Below are 19,233 nucleotides of genomic sequence, written 5' to 3'. Positions count from 1 at the left end.
CTGCTGCCAGTTCTACCGGTTTCTGTACACAGAGAGATTGGGTGCCTTCTTGCCCCAAGTAGTGAAACATCTTGGGGAAGTCTTGCAAAGCACAACACACCCACCCACCCTGAACTTCTGTGGAACGACAGTCCAAGCCCACTTGCCAAATTCATTCTGAACCCTTTCTGACAGCTCTCTGGCTAACCCAGTGAACTGACCCATCCTCTCTGTACTAACTTCACATTTTCGCAGTCCTGCCACCCTGGGCCCGCTTCCTGCATTACTCCGGAAACCTTTCCTCCTTCCCCAGCCCACCTTGCCCCAAGAGATGATGATGATGCCACGTTACCTCGTTGAGCAGGAAGACACTGGAGTTGGAGAGAGACATGCAGAGTGTCTGCTTTGCTGGACAATAACCACACTGACTGGCTCCCTCGCACGCTCCCTCCCTCTCTCTCTCTGATACACACACGCATATACACACCCCACCTTCCTCGTGGACCCAGCCCAGCTCACAGGGCAGACGGGAAGCCCAGCCCACAGGGATGCTTGATTGTGGGGCGGGGAGTGAGCTGCCTGCCGGCTTGGGCACCGGCAAATTGTGAGGTGGCACGAGCCTATGGGCCCATGGGATGTGTGGTCTTATGGCATGGGACCCATGCATCCCATGGGCTCACAGCCTTTTATGGGACAGAGTGTGCATATACAAGGTCACTGTGGTGAGCAATCCTCTCTTAAAACCAGCCACAAAGCTTGCAGATTGTTGCAGGACAAGAAGCACATTAGCCATCCATGCAGCAATGCATACAAATGCATCTCTACATTGTATCATCTTATGCCTGTTATCAATATGAGGAAGACGTTCTTCCTTCACATTCTAGCTCTTGTGACTCATTGTTATCTGGAAAACTATGGGTTTGGGGTCCCGATATGTCAGGCCACACATTCTCTACCTCAATGTGTGACAAGAGGTGACTTTTGCGACAATTATTTTCAGTTGTCTGGATTGGAAGTTGTGAGCTCTCTACCAAAAGCAGCAGCTTGGGAATGACACAGGCCAGAGGAGATGAAATCATGAGATGCATCCAATAAAAGCCATATATTTCATGGGGATGCATCTAATTCTGAAAACTAAAAAAAAAATGTTTTTTGATTTATGAGAGGATGTACAACTGCCAAGACATCCAGTTCAATGACTAAGGCATCCTGGTCAGCATTTTTTCCCATTCCAACTCCTACTATGGCTTGTCTCACCATAACTTGCCATGCCTCCTAAGCCTCCCAATGGGCTGAATCCAGACAAGACAGGTGCTTGCCATTAAGGATCCTTACCTGGGGGTGGAGGTGTGTCAACCAGTTCTGGATGGGATTAAACTCCCCCTGAAAGACCATGTTCGCAGTTTAAGAGTGCTCCTGGGTCCATCTCTCCAAATGTCAGCCCAGTTGATGTGACGGTTAGGAGTGCTTACTGCTACTTTCGGTTGGTATGCCAGCTGCGCCCCTTCCTAGAATTGGAGGACCTAAAGACAGTAGTGTACATGCTGATAATCTCAAGGTTGGACTTCTGCAGTGCACTTTACATTGGGCTACCTTTGTACCAAGTTCGAAAACTCCAATTATAGGCAATCCCCAAGTTACGAACAAGATAGGTTCCGTAGGTTTGTTCTTAACTTGAATTGGTATGTTAAGTGGGAACAGGTACATTTTAAAGTGAAACTCCAGTCTAGGTTCTGGATAGCAAAGTGAAGGGTTAACATCCCAATGGTGTTTTTTTGCTGTCTTTGCCCCTGTTCAGAGGATTTCACCTCTGAAACATTTCTGTTCCTGTGATACCGGATTTTGAAAACATTGGCTTGTGGAAACAAGGGTTGCAGATAAAACTCCAGTGGAGACGCCTTTTCTCCATGATATATTTTTCAGAGGTGAATTTCCCTTCTGAGAAGTAGATTTCTCTCACTTTCTGTTGTTTTTTTTCCACCTCCGTTCTTGATTGAGTTGTTTGTAAGCTGGATGTTAGTAACTCGTGAACTGCCTGTAGTTCAAAACACAGCAGCCAGACTAGTTACAGGAACATCCAGGAGTGAGTAGATTACATCAATAATACAGTCACTCCACTGGCTGCTAATCAGTTTCTGGATTTGACCTTTAAAGTCCTACATGGTTTAGGTCTAGGTTACCTACAGGATCACCTTCACCCATATAATCTATGGCTCCTTAAAATACTCAGGTCCCCTGGCAGACACTTACTCCAACCATCCAGAACCCGACTGGCAACTGTCACCCAGACAACCTTCTTATTCATCACCCCAATACTGTGGAATGACCTGCCAGAAAAGCTCCGACAGAGCAATTAGCTATCAATTTAAGGAGAAATTGAAGGCTCATCTCTTCTGGCTGGAATACCCAGTGAAATATTTTTTAATATATGTAATTTACTGAATATTTTTGCGATTATGTATTTTAGCTATGTTATGCATCACCTCGAGCTATGAGAAGAGGAGAGTAAGAAATAAAATTGATGATGATGAGTGGCTTAGAACTCTGTCGAAAGTCATCACTGGTTGGATCTTCATGATGGCAGGAACTTTAATAAACTGTCATTGGAGCATTTGAAGTGTCAGTCTGTCTATTGATTTGCCTCAGAGAGGGGCGTGATCAGAAAGGAATGTGGTGTGGCACTGGAAATTAGTCTATGATGGGCTTAATCAGGAGTCCTCAGACTTTTTAAGTGGAGGGCCGATTCACAGTCCCTCAGACTGTTGTGGAGGCCAGACTATGATGAAATAGTCCAAAATTAGGATTGTTGTTGTTGTGTGCCTTCAAGCCATTTCAGACTTAGTTCAACCCTAAGTCTAAAGTATAGGACAGGGGCCAGGTAAATGACCTTGAAGGGCCGCATCCGGCCCACAGGCCTTAGTTTGGGGACCCCTGGGCTTAATGGTTGGGCTCCAGTGCACACAATTGGGTTAGTCCAAAAAACACTTGAAGGTGATGATAATTTCAATGGGTGCTGTATGGGTCAGGCTGGCTCAGGACATGGCAGATGGATCATTCCCACAGATAGCACAGATCCGATCATATCAGGAAGGAACAGGAAATAGACCCTGGAGCTCTGATGCAAATTCATTGTGTGCTCCCATCAAGTCTCCCAGTTAATTGTGAGGGGATTATGGGAACTGGAGGGGTCATTGCCTGGGATCCAGGTGTTTTAGGTCACATTCCAAAGACAATTCATGAGAGGGGTTACTGTAGGACAAAGGCGTGCATGCTCACTGTGTATCCCAATGTCGCTGCGTCTTATTATTTATACATAATTCATAATTTGGGGTCCGTTTTTCAATATCAATGGGATTTGTAATCCCAGATGCTTGGAAAGCACCAGGTTGGAGGGAGTGGGAATAGTCTGATCCCCTCAGATGTTTCAGATTTCAATTTCCTTCAGCCTATACCTAACATGGCCAGCGGTGAAAGATCATGGGAGTGGAAATCCCAAACTTATACATGGCATCTGGCTGGGGAAGTTCTAGTTTTCATATTATGTCTAAGACCTGCAAACCTTGAGTTCAAATTCCATCTCCAGACATGACACAAACATGAGATAGATGTTCTCTTTTCAGCCTTACCTAAAGCTCACAATGGTTGTGAGGATAAAATGGGAGGAGGGAGAGAACCTGCTATATTGTCATTCACTTCTTGTGGGAAAGATGTGTCATAAATTAAAGGAAGGAAGTCCTCTTGCTGGAAACAGAAAAGTAGATGACAGCCATACTATAACAACTATGAGTGCAGCCCACCCCTTTCCTTACAAGTGATGAAACCAAAATATTCACTCCCCATGCTCCCCTCCTACTGCTTCGCCATCTGTTTGTAAGGTCTGCCTCCTTATGGTTCAGTCTGTAGGCCAAGCCAAGAAGGATTGTATGTGACAGGTTCTGAGAGTTCCCTGGTGAAGGCACTTTTGAGCATACGGGGGTTGGTGTGCAACTTTTCCATGGTTTCCCCTTGAGCAATACGTATCACACTTTGCTCAGCTGGTACAGGACAGTAGAAGGTGCTTTAAGTCTGGGTGCAATGGTGGTCAGTGCAGGAGAGCTATGAGAAGATAAACAAAGCTGTATATAACCTATGGGGCAGGCATAAGGGAAATTAAGATCTCAGGATGATGTGCACATTATCTTCAATATTTTGACAAGATCAAGTAAAATTTGCAAGAGAGGTTAAAAAAACTGTGGCATGGCTTTCCTTCTATTAAGTGCTTCTCTCACTCTCTTCAAATATGTCCCTTCTTCTCTTTCTGTCCTTGCCTGCTTTTTTCTAGTGTGACATTGTTTTGGGGTTGTGCTTCCTTGTGACCCTGATGGTATAAGAGGTTGAAGAGCTTCTGCAAAATGTTTTTGCTTCATCACCCCCTGCCCCTTCCCCTCTCCGTTGTGAGTCACTGACAGATTGGAAGAAGAGGAATTGGAAGTGTGTGTATGTATGTGGGGAATGCTTCCATTTGGCTGCCTCTGAAAAGCTTCATAAATAAGAAAACACAAAGCCTGGAGGGCTGATGGGGTGGGAGGGGGTCAGAGTGGCTGCTAATGGATGCTCTCAGCCAGGAGGCAGCCGCCAACAAAGGCCCTGGGGATACAAGAAGCATCTCCACTTTCCGAAATAAGAGGAGAAGGGGGGCGAGGAGGAAAGAAAGGTTATGGTGGGAAGCCAGGGCCTTTATCCCTCTCTTAACACTATTTGGGGTGGGGGCGATCCTTACAAAGGTGGGTCAGGATGACCCACCAGTCCTCAGTTTTCCGTCTTTCTAGTCCCACTTTCCTAAACAAAAGAAGCCCAAATCCATCTGAGTATTCCTTGTCTGAGAAAACCCCATGAAATGCATGGGAACACCATAGATCAACTGGCAACTTGAAGGCATATGTACACACACACATACCAAAAATAGCCTCTCGGTCAAGAAACTCTAAGCCTCCCATTTATTAATCAATTGATTGTAAATACGTAGCTGCTTCCAGCATTTATTTGCCCACTGAGATTATGCTTATACAGGAGAGCCATTTAGGAAGAGTGCTCCTTTTTGTTCCAGATTCTGTGGTTGTTCTTCATCGGCTTTCTCTTCATATTTTATTTATATCCTGCCTTTCTCCCAATATGCCATCCAAAGCAAATCAAAACAGAGATTAAAATAAAATAGGCCTTTTAAAAAAGCCCGTATGATAGTAGGAACTATTACAAAACAGAGGAAGAGCAGCATGATGTTTAGCATCTAATGAAGATAAGAGTACAGTGAGGCTACTGGGATTTGGTTCCAGGACCTTCCATGGATAACAAAATCTGTGGATGCCTAAATTCCATTATATTAATTGGTGTAGTAAAAGGTTGTGCCATTTATATACTGGATCTATGGTCCTTTCCCAAATGAACTCAAAACCTAGGCAAACTCAGGCAAGGCACTTATTGGCGAGTCCCAACTAGAGATAGTGTTGCCAAATTTCAAGGTCTGCTCCTGCATATTCAGGAGTCATATAAGGCCAGGAAAAAAGGGTGCAAATACTCTAGTTTGTGTGGGCTTGTCTCCAGGAAAAGCAAAAGGACTGTGTGCAAGTGACCAGCTCAGCTGTAAAAGCAGCAGCTTGCTACAATCTGCAAGGTTTAAAGCAGGGGTCCCCAAACTAAGGCCCGGGGGCCAGATGTGGCCCTCCAAGGTCATTTACCTGGCCCCCGCCCTCATTTATAATATAATATTTTATATCAGTTTTAATAATATATTATATACACATATGATATTGATAATATTATCATGTTATACAATGTAATACTAATAATAATACCATATAATAATGTTAATTACATGTTATATATTACATATAATATTACAGTATAGTGGTATAGTTCAATATAGTAATATATAATGCTAATATTGTGCTATGTTAATAATATAATATATTGTATGTACATACAGCTGCTCTGAGTCCCCTGCGGGGTGAGAAGGACGGGATATAAATGTAGAAAATAAATGAAGTAAATGAATAAATAAATAATTTTAGACTTAGGCTCGCCCAAAGTCTGAAATGACTTGAAGGCACACAACAATAACAATCCTAATTAACTTGACTGTCTCATTGGCCAGAAGCAGGCCCACACTTCCTATTGAAATCCTGATAGGTTTATGTTGGTTAAAATTGTTTTCATTTTTAAATATTTTATTGTTCTTTCATTGTTGTTGTTTTGCACTACAAATAAGACATGTGCAGTGTGCATAGGGATTTGTTCATATTTCTTTTTCAAATGATAATTTGGCCCCTCAACAGTCTGAAGGATTGTGGACCGGCCCCCTGCTTAAAAAGTTTGAGGACCCCTGGTTTAAAGGATTATACTTCAGTTTGTAAAGACTGTCCATGGTTTCCATGCACTCATGTGGAGTTTGTTCCCTTCCTCTTAGTCATTGCAGTGCCAGGACTCACCCTCTGATCTGCGTTGCATCCACTTTCCGGCTGGAAGCTAAATAAAATTGATCTTATTCTATCTCCTTAAATAACTACTTTTTTCATGTCAGGAGTGACTTGAGAAACTGCAAGTCGTTTCTGGTGTGAGAGAATTTGTTTTCTGCAAGGACGTTGCTCAGGGGACGCCAGGATGCTTTACCATCCTGTGGGAGGTTTCTCTGATATTCCTGCATGGGAAGATGGAGCTGACAGACAAGAGCTCATCCCGCTCCCCAGATTTGAACTGCCAACCTTTTGGTCAGTGGTCCTGCCGGCACAAGGGTTGAACCCATTGTGCCACTGGGGGCTCCCTTAAATAAGTGAAAAGGAAAGATCCCCTAATTTACTTACACTCAGGAACAGTCCCTTTAGCTAAGATTTTTCTCCGAGTTTCCAATCAGGAAAATATGTGGGTAGATTAGTGGAATGGGTTTGAATTGCCAGTTATGAGCAACTGTGGTTGGTATTTCACGCATAGGCCGTTCCTAGGTCTCAGATATCAGGTTTTGGCCTGGAAACCCCAGGGCCTGGGACGATCCTGAGCAGGCAACCTTAAACAGAGTAGATTTTCTGAATCAATTGTTCATGGTGACTTAGCACATATGTTTATCCGCTAGGCAATATGGGATATCAATATTCCAGTCTTCCAGGTTATCTGCACTTGAGCCATGTCCAAATACACACAATATCCTTACCTCTGGTTATTAAGATTTCTACATGCTCCTTAAACACAAAATGCATAGCCTTTTGGCAGTTTAGTCTTGAAAACGGTTACTGCAAATTGGGGTGCCAAGTCATGGGGGAGGAGTTCCTGTGCCCCTCCTATTCCAGGAATATGGCTTGTATCAAGTTAATGCAGAAATGAGCAAATATTGCTTTCCAGATACAGTACTAGTTTGCATCTCCTGTAACAGAATTATCCAGTGATGATCCAATGATGAGGAATGCTGGAACTTGCAGTCCGGAAGCATTTGGAAGGCCAGTCCCTGTCCTTTATTAAAAGGGAAGGAACCTTGCAGTCTTTCTAATTTTGTTGGAGTTCTAGCAACCCTAGGTAATATACCTAATGGTGAGATATGATGCAAATTGCAACCTGCCAATTTTAGCAGGATTACACAACTCCACAGCCTAAGGGAGCCAAACAGTAGGAGTGCTTGTGGCAGGCAGTTGGCTGGCAAAGTCGGGGAAAGAATATACGTTTGGGAAGAGGGATCGTTTTAGTGTCCATGTTGATTGGGAATTGCAGGTTTGTTTTTAAAACAAAAAAATAGCATCTGTCTCTTATTACTCACATATATATGTCCCATTCTCATAAAGCAGCGTTTCTCAGCCTGGGGGTCGTGAGAGGGGTTCAGAGGGGTCACCAAAGACCAGTATTTCCTGTTGGTCATGGGAATTCTGTGTGAGACGTTTGGTCCAATTCGATTGTTGGTGGAGTTCAAGGGGCTCTTTGATTGTTGGCGAACTATAAATCCCAGCAATTACAACTCCCAAATGTCAAGATCTATTTTCTCCAAACTCCAGCAGTGTTCACATTTAGGCATACTGAGTGTTTGTGCCAAGTTTGGTCCAAATCCATCACTGTTAGATTCCACAGTGCTCTCTGGATGTAGGTGAACTACAACTCCCAAACTCAATCCCTTCCAGTATTTCCTGTTGGTCATGGGAGTTCTGTGTGCCAAGTTTGGTTCAATGATGTTCAGAATTCTCCTTGATTGTAAGTGAACTATAAATCCCAGCAAGTACAACTCCCAAATGACAAAATTCCTCCTCCCCTCCCAACCCCACCAGTATTCAAAATTGGCATATCAGGCATTTGTGCCAAATTTAGTCCAGTAAATGAAAATACATCCTGCATATCAGATATCTACATTATGATTCATAACAGGAGCAAAATTAGAGTTATGAAGTAGCAAGAAAATAATTTTATGGTTGGGGGGTCACCACAACATGAGGAATTGTATTAAGGGGTTGCCACATTAGGAAGGTTGAGAACCACTGCCATAAAGAAATGTGTATACTGCAAAAGCCCTCAAAGCAGTTTATGGAACAAAATGCCACAAATGAAAGCAAAACATTAAAACCCAAAGACCTTAAGTTTTCAGTTAAAAGCCATTAAAAGCCCAGAAATGTTTGAAAAGTTTAGCTTTTCAATAATAATAATAATAATAATAATAATAATAATAATAATAATAATAATAATAATAATGGCTTTTTTTCAGATAGCAGTACAGAGGGCTGCACTAAAAAACTGACTCAGCCCAACTTTGCATGTATGATGCAGAGGGAGGATGAAGAAGCATTTTAATATTTCAAAGAATGTGCTAAAACAAGAGTTCAGCTGGTGCTCAGAAGACATGCTGTGACTAAACATTATAACATAACACCACCACCCGCCGCCACCCCCTGACCCCAGCAGTGGCATTTGGACTGTGGCTAAGAGGTCCATCACGGTCTCCTTCCTCCATTCACGCCTGTCCTTTGTCTCCAGCTGGGCTGAGAGCAATTGCCCACATTGTCCTCCTGCCAGCTGGTATTTCAGAAGGCTCAGCATCTCCGGATGCTGTCCTCTGACACAGCATTTGCTAGTTACAAAAATAGCGAGACAGAGCTGGGCAGCACTATCCGGCCAGCACGCTTCCTGCTGACTCTCACAAGCTTTGGTGGATGCTACAACGTCCTGCTTACCTCTACCATGTGCTGAGCAAAGCCAGCCCTTGTGACTGTCCATGCTGCTATCTGAGAAGCCCACTTGAGTTTCATCATCCCCACAAGGTCTTCATGAAGGAGGCTGTTTTATTTCCTTGTTGTTCATTCAAAACTTCAACCGATTCAGCAATGAATGGGAGCTAGGATTGCCAGATGGAAAAGATGACAGAGCTCTTCTATCTTTAATATGTAGAAGAGGAGGTTTCAAGAGGGGTAGCTACCTAAGGGCCCTTCCACACTGCCATATAACCCAGAATATCAAGGCAGATAATCCACAATAACTGCTTTGAACTGGGTTATCTGAGTCCACACTGTTCAATGTAGATTTTATAAGGCTGTGTAGAAGGGGCCCAAGAAGCTGTACCAGCTGAACCTCCCTCTTTACATCAGAGTAGGCAGAATCAACTAGTATCACTCTGTTGTAGTCCAACCTGTGATACTCTCTGATGTGTCTGATGTCAATGAGGTTCTCTGAGCCTGTGTCTGATCGCAATGGGGATGATGGGATTATTGACAGGCCTGCCTTCGAGCCTGAGGTTTTTACAGAACAGAGGGAGGATGCTGAAGGCCATATTCCTGAGAGAGGTCTTCCGCAGGTTTTCTCTGAGAATCGGTTTTCTGAGGATGATTTGTCAGATGCAGATGTAGAAGTTAATGAGCTTGAAGACAGACAACAAAACTTTTGTAAACAAAGAGAGAGCTCACAGGTGCTTCCTAGCTCAATCAGTCTTCAGGAAAAGAGGGAAGATAAAGTGCTATCTGGTGGGAAAGTGAAACAGAATGTGTTCTTGTCAGTGAATGAGGCAGTAAAGGTTTTAAAAGAGACAAGATAAAGCTTTTTACCTCAGAGTTGTCAACAATGAATATTCATGCCAATTTTGCCAAGCTCCTGCTCTGTGATACCAAGTGGTTTTCTAATTTCATGGTTCCAGTTTTGCTAAGCTCATGTTCTGAAAACTGGGAATTTTGCACTGCTTTGTATAGATGCAGACTAAGGCCCCTTCCATACAGCTGAATAATATCCCACATTTTCTGCTTTGCACTGGGAAATATGGCAGTGTGGACTCAGATAACTTAGTTCAAAGCAGATATTGTGGGATTTTCTGCTTTGATATTCTGGCTTATATGGCTGTGTGGAAGGGCCCTAAGTGTGAATGAGTCTCAGAAGCAGTGGGGAACATCTACCATTCACATTGGCTTTTGATGATCAGGAACATTTATATTTATTTATTACAGTCGATGACCAGCAACAGATCAGGAACATTATAGCGCAGACCTGTAGGCTATATTTTGGGGGAGGACGCCAAGAAAACTACTTCTGAGGATTCTTTTCTTCTGTAAAATGAATGGGTTGCCACATGTCATCAAGAAACATGAAGACACATGCATTAGTGTGCACAGAGAGGTAGGCAACTGCAGGCCCAAGTCTCCTTAGCTGATCACACTGATCACACGGCTGGATGTCCCATTGTAACCTCAGTAGAAGCAATGTTGCCAGCAAGGCTCTGCTAGCAAGCTGCTTCTGGCTATTGAAACAGCAGTGGGTCTTTTTGATATGTGGACTCTGGATCACTCCAGATCCAGCCTAATCTAGCTGTCCATATATCAAAAAATACAAGGGGTTACTCAGAATTTTCCTGGAAGCTCTGGAGTAACCCATGGTTCTTCTGCTACAAGGCTTCCCACACTTCACTGGATTGATCACAGTGGGTTCAAGGCAAATGTATTTTTTCTCCATCCAGATGAGAAGAGGTAGAGCCCCTATTCCTTTATTACTGCTCTGTCATTAAGAAAATGAGTTACCAACTTCCCTTTTTATTTATTAAAATATTTATATATTGCCCTCTTTCCAGAGATTTCAGGCAGGGTGCAATGCAACCAATGTAATTAATTTAACCAGGATACACAAATGTAAATTACACAGTAAAAGCCCTAAAATATTTTTTAAGATGCCTTGGTATGAATATGTGAAACCCCAGATAATAGCAAACCCTGTTGAAATGAAGGACCTCTGGCTCAAGAATATCTCAGAGAAGGTAGAAAATGCCTATAAATTGTGGACAAATTAAACTGTGGATATTAGTCCCATGGATACAGGGGCCAGACTGTACTGGTTATTTTACTTTTAAGATGCCTGGTACTTGTTTGAACATCTGGCTGAATTCGTGACGTTGAGTTAAATGTTGTGCTCACACAGCAAACACAAGTTTGGACCCACCGCATATCAGAAGCATCTAACGCCCACCAAAATGCAGCAAAACCTGTCGCAGGGATGACAGGGACGTATGTGTGGATCTGTAACTCTATCTATTTCTTTTCCCCCTCTTGTTGTGTTCCTCAGCATCCCCTGCATTTTCCCTGCAGCGTGTGTGGGGGTGTAGATGGGAAAAAGCGTGGGGAGGGGCACCTCCCCAAAACACGACTGTCTCCAAAATTAGGACATCTTGGCAAAACAGTTCCAGCAGCATATGAATAATTGAGGAGCATGGAGAAGACTGCTGCTAGGTGATTTGAGAGAGGATGGCGGCAGGTTGGGCGGGGGAGAGGGAAAGCAGGCTAGGGGTTATGCAGGGGCAGATGCAGGGCAAAACAAGATTGGGAACAGGGGTATGTCGGGATGGCAGCAACACGGCTGGGCTGCAAAACAACACTCTCCAACAGTGCTACCCAGAGCAAATGCAGCATAGCCAGTGTTGTCGACCGCGTTTGGGGGATCGGGCCCCTTTAGAAGGAAGCCGATCCGGTCCTGAGGGAACGGACCTTGGCGAAGCCAAAAGAAGAATATAAGCCGCAATACAACCTGAAGCCTGAAATGAAGAAGGTCCGCCACGTTGAAGGAAAATCCGCCAAGGAGTTTTATTGAGCAATTCAGCTGAAAAGGACGCTAATAGTGATCATTCAATCTACTAGCGTAACATATGTTTCAAATAAAGCCATATTTATACAATGTTTTGGTCTGACAGCCCTTTGAATTTCCCGCCCCGCTTCCCTGCCCATCTGATCGCGGATAGGCTGAGAGGTTGAATGAGGCGGGCTTTCGTTTCCCGCCTTGCTCTGCTGGCCCAATGGGGAGCCGCTTATTGTCCCTATTCGGGCCAATCAGAGAGGAGGAGGCGGGAGCTATTGAGACAAAGAGGTGACCGGACAGGAAATATCTGATTAATTCTGGCCCAGCCGATTTCTAAAGGAATTAATGACACCCATCAAGGATGTCCGGGGTCCTGTCACGTTCACAGATTTTAGATATGTCTTTGGGGTGTCAGACGGGAAGTGGGTGGTGATGAGCCATCATTGACGGCCCCACAGGGTGCCTTCCTGCGGCGTCCTGGCCTGAGATGTGACAATGTTTGCCTTGGGGGCGAGTCACCTTTAGGAGTTTGGTGACTCGCCCTATATTGTCCATGCGGTCGGAATGAGAGGGGATTAAACTGTGGCAGATTATCCTTTTGTTTTTGGGAAGGGAGGTCTGAGTCATGGGGCTAGAGTTCAGGTTGGGGTCATAATATTTCCCATTTGATTTCATGATCTGCCAATTATATGGGATAAAATGAAAATTAAAAATAAAGTTGGAATATAAACCCAGCTAGGAAAAACACATATTTTCCGGGGATCCCAAAGAGTATAAATACATATAGGCAGATAGGTACATTTCAAGAAAATAAAGGAGAATCCATAAAGGTGGGTGACATTGCATAAAGGGGAATCATGAATGATATAAACAATCGATATAAGTAATAGGAAACATTTGATCAGAACGAAGTTCACAACATCTGGGGAATTCAACATAGAAGTGGGGTTCAAGCAACATGATTTCACAATCCATGAAGTTGTTATCTCTTGCCTCAGAGTGCAGGGATAATCCACAGTAAACTCCAGTAAAAAGTCCCAATCACCTTCTACTATAAATATATGGAATATAGAACATAAAGTCTTGATTTTTGAACTATCTTTTACAAAGTCCTGGAGGGGAGGTCACCTCGATCACATTTTCCCCCCTTCGGGGCTTGGAAATGGCTATGAACATTTCCCAAAGCCCCGACATTTCACTGCATGCAGGGCCTCTGCCTTGGTAGATCAGATTGTGCCTTTTTGTTGGAGGGCAGGAGCTTGAAGAGGTGAAAGCTGAGGTTCAGTCAGTGGTGGGTGATCCCATGGTGTTGAAACAGATGTCCCTTGGTCTGGAGTCATGGGAAATGGAGCATGAAGGTGGAGGTGGTGAGGGCTGGGGATGATGGAGGCTGTGATGCAGTACTCCCATTTGGCTGCCTTTTCTTGGCTGCAGCTTGGGCCCCCCTTTGTAGTTGGCAGCTGGGGGCAACTGGGCACAGCTTCTGCGCCTCACAGCACGGCGCCTCCTGGTGACTGCAGGCAGGTCCAGCACTCCAACAGAGGAGACGGAAAGGAGAGAGTGCCTAGGGAAACTAAGGACAGATTATAAGCCCCCCCTCCCTCCCGTGGTGGGGTTAGTCAGGGAAGTCACTCATACCTTGTGAGGGCTCCAGCAGTCCTGGGGTCCTTCTTTGGCACAGCTCTGGTGAAAGTGGAACATCCTTCCCTCATGGTGGTCACTGGTAGAATCCTGTTCATTTCTTCTGGGACATCTTCTGCCATGGCGGCCAATTCTGTCCCCTGGTGATGTCATGAGGGCCTCCTTGGCAGCGTCAAAGGCAGACCTGCACTCAGTAGCCCTTTGCCAGGGCAGAACCAGGCCAGCTGGAGGGCACCATACGGTGGTCTGGCCATAAAAGCCTGCCATGTGCAAGAATCCTTTCAGCAGTGTCTTAGTCTCTAGCCCCTGAGCCAGGCAGATGGGGCTGCTTCCCCCGTGGGGGTCTCAGATCAGCCACAGGTGGGGCTGTCTCTTCTGGGTGACTGGGGGTCCGGGCTTACCCTCACAGGACCATCTCCAATGGCCTCTGGGTTCTAGCTGCTGCATGAAATCCACAGCGCACTCCGAGAGCCCCTACCCAGGTCTTAGAACTGTTCATGGTGGCAGGTATGGATTATGGGTCTTGCAGTCTGGTCTGATGTCCTCAGTCAGGTGGTTGGGTCCGGTCCTCTGGATCTCTTCAGCTGTGCCTGGAAGGTCCCCTGGACTCTAATGCCCTCCTCATAATTAAAGGCAGTTAGAGGGATTTTTTTAAAACATTCACACGCATGCACTCAGGGAAAGGGAGGGAGAAGGACCCGAAAGGAAGAAAGGAGATTGTTGGGGAACTGTGGAGAGTGAAAGAGTGCCTTCACTATAAAAGTAAACCAGGATTTTGACTGAATGTTTATAAGGAGAAATGGGGATGCTGGGAAGGAAGGGGGGGGGAGCTTTGAAAAAGGAGCATAGCACTAAGCTAGTCCATTCCAGCCCTCCTTCCCAGAAAACTATATATCACTGGTGGCTTTTAAGGCAAAGGGGTGAGTAGAGAAGAGTTTACAGCCCACACATTACATAAACACACAAAATTTAATCAATGTGAACAGTGTTTTGGATCAGGTGTGTTTCGGGGTGAGAGGGGAGGGGGCTGGGAGCCCTCCTTCACGTTAGACTGGGCTGAACTCTCTGGAGGGGAATTTCTTGGGGGGGGGGGATCCCTGAAGTAAGGGTTCCCTTGGAAGGCCAATTTGGGAGTCCTGGATCAGTGTAGGACTCAGGGTGAGGAGAAAAGGTGGGGATGGGGATTGGAGGAGGGGGCTGATGGGGTGGGGAGAAGGCAAGCAAATGTGTCCAGAAAATCCTCTGGAGGAGGGGGTAAGGGGAAAAGGGTCTAGGGGGGAATCTTTGGGGGGCTGTTTTTGGAGCCCAAATCTCTGCATGGGAAGACGTGGGCCCCCCTCCCCCCCTCCGATTCTCTCCCTGGCTTAGGGCCATGAACATTGCAGCATAAGCAAGTTGGGACCACTTGCCCTCCCCATGGTGAGTCACCTTAGGTCAACACTCCGAATTCGGTGACTCAAACGGGGGGCAAGCTGTTCCCCCTTCAAGGGCCACAAGGGGCCACTTACGTGCTCTGAGTTAGCCCAACCTGGCCTGCACCATGTTTTTTGATGCAAAGCCCACCCCAATTGGCCAGGATCTTGCCCAAAGGAGAATCCCTGGGGATGTCTGCTGGGGTGGGACACCCTAGACGTGCTTGAACAAACACCCATTCTTGGCTCAACCCCTGCCCAGTACCTGACAGTTAACGGAGTAACGACTCACCCAACCGGCCAGGTCAGCTCGTCCTACCGAGAGTTCCCTTCACCAAGACTGGATGGCTGGCGTTCGTGGAATCCGCAGGTGCCCCGGGAACACAACTGTTCCCCTACCCCGCGATTCTTGAACCTGTAATCTTACAAGCCAGACTGTTCTCACACGCCCCCCGGGTGCCAGATTTTCCCGCGTTTCACCAGGAATTTGTTACCGAGCCCTGATCCGAAGTGCAATACCTCCAGGACTCCTCCCACCTGGGTCTCAACAACGGGGCCGGTTCCCTTTTATTTTTACAGGGCGTCCCCTGTTTCACGTTGGCGCCTTTCCTTCGAGGAGCTAAAAATCTGCTTCCTCCTATCTGGCTCCTTTGTTCAGTACCCTGAATCAGATCTAGAGAGAGAAAGGGACTGCCAGAGAAATTTGGATGTGAAATGAGGTCAAATTGTTGGTCGGAGGGCCCTCCTTGCAGCCGTTTCTCTCCCCAACCTGTCCCAGAATATCTGGACCAAGGTCGCCGCTTGGAATTTTAGCCTAAAAAAATTGATCTTTGGAACTTCCAAGCAAGTCCCTTCGTGGTAAAGCCAAATTATGTTGTCGACCGCGTTTGGGGGATCGGGCCCCTTTAGAAGGAAGCCGATCCGGTCCTGAGGGAACGGACCTTGGCGAAGCCAAAAGAAGAATATAAGCCGCAATACAACCTGAAGCCTGAAATGAAGAAGGTCCGCCACGTTGAAGGAAAATCCGCCAAGGAGTTTTATTGAGCAATTCAGCTGAAAAGGACGCTAATAGTGATCATTCAATCTACTAGCGTAACATATGTTTCAAATAAAGCCATATTTATACAATGTTTTGGTCTGACAGCCCTTTGAATTTCCCGCCCCGCTTCCCTGCCCATCTGATCGCGGATAGGCTGAGAGGTTGAATGAGGCGGGCTTTCGTTTCCCGCCTTGCTCTGCTGGCCCAATGGGGAGCCGCTTATTGTCCCTATTCGGGCCAATCAGAGAGGAGGAGGCGGGAGCTATTGAGACAAAGAGGTGACCGGACAGGAAATATCTGATTAATTCTGGCCCAGCCGATTTCTAAAGGAATTAATGACACCCATCAAGGATGTCCGGGGTCCTGTCACGTTCACAGATTTTAGATATGTCTTTGGGGTGTCAGACGGGAAGTGGGTGGTGATGAGCCATCATTGACGGCCCCACAGGGTGCCTTCCTGCGGCGTCCTGGCCTGAGATGTGACAATGTTTGCCTTGGGGGCGAGTCACCTTTAGGAGTTTGGTGACTCGCCCTATATTGTCCATGCGGTCGGAATGAGAGGGGATTAAACTGTGGCAGATTATCCTTTTGTTTTTGGGAAGGGAGGTCTGAGTCATGGGGCTAGAGTTCAGGTTGGGGTCATAATATTTCCCATTTGATTTCATGATCTGCCAATTATATGGGATAAAATGAAAATTAAAAATAAAGTTGGAATATAAACCCAGCTAGGAAAAACACATATTTTCCGGGGATCCCAAAGAGTATAAATACATATAGGCAGATAGGTACATTTCAAGAAAATAAAGGAGAATCCATAAAGGTGGGTGACATTGCATAAAGGGGAATCATGAATGATATAAACAATCGATATAAGTAATAGGAAACATTTGATCAGAACGAAGTTCACAACATCTGGGGAATTCAACATAGAAGTGGGGTTCAAGCAACATGATTTCACAATCCATGAAGTTGTTATCTCTTGCCTCAGAGTGCAGGGATAATCCACAGTAAACTCCAGTAAAAAGTCCCAATCACCTTCTACTATAAATATATGGAATATAGAACATAAAGTCTTGATTTTTGAACTATCTTTTACAAAGTCCTGGAGGGGAGGTCACCTCGATCACACCAGTCCAACCAAAGCACTGGAGCTGTTGGAGTTGGGCACAAGCTAAATCAACTCCAGTTTATAGCCTTGGATTATGAAAAGGCCTCTAAACACAATCAGTTAGTCAATCATCCATCTGTTAGAGTGGCACAGATTTTGGAAGGGAAGAAGTAATGCTATAGGGCCTCTTCAAGTTGAGGATCTGGCATGTCTTAAATCAGTCCTGAGCAAAGACAGCTGTCTACGATGGCAAAACAGTATGCGCTCAAAGGAAATCTATATACAGATTTCCATGCTACAGAACTGTAGCACTCTAATTCCACTTTAACAGCCACAAATGCATCTTATAGAAACCTGGAGTGGGGTTGTAGTTTGGTTAGAGGCGCTAAGGAGTTCCTTAGCAGAGGATCCAAATGGGTCCTCCCTATAATGCATACCCCATTGCCAGTTATTAGGGAAGCATAACATTATAATTATGTGTTATATGTGTTAACCCATTGCCCCCCGGTGGCACAGTGGATTAAACCCTTATGCCAGCAGGACTGCTGGCTGAAAAGTCGGCAGTTTGAGTCTGGGGAGTGCAGTGAGCTCCCGTCTGTCAGCTTCAGATCTCCATGTGGAGACATGAGAGAAGCCTTCCACAAGGATGGTGAAACATCAAAACATCTGGGCGCCCCCTGGGCAACGTCCTTGCAGATGGCTAATTCTCTCACACCAGAAGTGACTTGCAATTTCTCAAAAAAAAGTATGTCATGCAAATTAGCACCTAGAAAACTCTGGGGGTTTGTGTGACAAAAAAACCCACATAACGCCCTGCACATACACACAGCAATACTTTAGGCCCCATCTTCTTACTCCCTCTCAATCGAGTAAAGAGAAAACTTTTGATAAAAGGATAAAAGTGATGTCATCAGAAAACCCCTTTAGGGAGAAGTATATCTCCCACTCCCTTGAATGTTGTCCTTTTCCTTGCTGAGTTGCCATAGAGGAAACAGCATGGGACTGGAGCAGCAGCAAATTCATTTGTACCCTACTGCTGGAAAATAGCTTGAGAACCGATGGTGGCGGCTTCAGGCCATCTGTTCTAGCGAAAGGATGGGTAGGAGACAGTTGCTGGGGGTGGGGTGTCAAAGGAAAGAGGAAGAAGTCACAATATCCAAGAGGTACTCTAGCTAAAAGTCTGCCCTGGTATGAAAAAGTCAGCAGCAGAGCCATTCTGTTGCTAACAGTATGTAATAAAATTTGGAAAAAATCTATTCCTGGTTTGAAAGTGTTGTTTCATGTTTAATTGTGTGGTAGGTAAAGATAAAGGATTTCCACTGACATGAAGTCTAGTTGTGCCCGACTTTGGGGGTTGGTGCTCATCTCCATTTCTAAGCCGAAGAGCTGCCATTGTCCGTAGACGCCTCCAAGGTCTTGTGGCCAGTGTGACTGCTGTTACCTTCCCACCGGAGCGGTACCTATTGATCTACTCACATTTGCATGTTTTCTACCTGCTAGGTTGGCAGAAGTGAGGGCAAACAGCAGGAGCTTACCCTGCTTCCCGGATTCGAACTGCCAAGCTTTTGGTCAGCAAGTTCAGCAGCTCAGCAGTTTAATCTGCTGCGCCACCGAGGGCTCCAGTGTGGTACTTACAGTACTTTGAAAGTTGTTGTTGTACTTGAGAAACCTTGTTTTTGTGGCTGCCACAAACTATGTTGAATTGGTTGAGACTCTATGAGATATTTATTGAAAAACTATAGCAAAATGTGCTGCAGGATGTCTTGCAAAAACAACGTTTTTTTTCCATTTTTTAAAATGATAGAACCAATTAGAACAAAAATCGTGTTATGTACTGTAATCAGTATATGCCCAAAGTATCTAGTAGGAAAGAAGGAAGAGCCCCTTGTAAAGACTGGAGCAGTGGGCAGAACTAGCCAAAGGCATTTTGCATCCCAAGGTAAAGAAAAAGCTAGGACCTTTTACCCACTTTTTGTACAGAGGCCAAGTGGTCTGAAATAATGCCTGGCTGC

At 45.3% G+C, this 19,233-nt stretch overlaps 1 protein-coding gene and 1 long non-coding RNA gene across 3 annotated transcripts in view; both read right to left on the bottom strand.

Moving 5' to 3' along the window:
* The window catches only part of cacnb3 (calcium voltage-gated channel auxiliary subunit beta 3), a 51,202-nt gene extending 50,764 nt beyond the window's left edge, over nucleotides 1-438 (bottom strand). Inside the window, exon 1 of one of the 2 annotated variants that reach the window (XM_008104024.2) lies at nucleotides 332-438. Coding sequence is in view for 1 of the 2 variants with exons in the window: in XM_008104023.3 (XP_008102230.1) it covers nucleotides 332-370 (39 nt within the window). In the remaining variant the exon portion in view is untranslated. The remainder of the gene's footprint in view (nucleotides 1-331) is intronic. The other variant, XM_008104023.3, reaches the window with a different exon arrangement.
* An 11,566-nt stretch (nucleotides 439-12,004) lies between these two features.
* On the bottom strand, nucleotides 12,005-18,628 carry LOC134296311 (uncharacterized). Its single transcript, XR_010003011.1, has 2 exons — nucleotides 14,064-18,628; nucleotides 12,005-13,922 (listed from the first exon to the last, which is right to left on the bottom strand). It is a non-coding gene; the product is annotated as an uncharacterized LOC134296311 (long non-coding RNA).
* Between the last annotated feature and the right edge of the window lie 605 nt (nucleotides 18,629-19,233).

The sequence above is a fragment of the Anolis carolinensis genome, chromosome 2 (genome assembly GCF_035594765.1).
Source record: "Anolis carolinensis isolate JA03-04 chromosome 2, rAnoCar3.1.pri, whole genome shotgun sequence".
Taxonomy (NCBI): Eukaryota; Metazoa; Chordata; class Lepidosauria; order Squamata; family Dactyloidae; genus Anolis; species Anolis carolinensis.
Note: the sequence above shows the minus strand (reverse complement) of the source record. Positions and strands in the feature narration are given on the sequence as shown.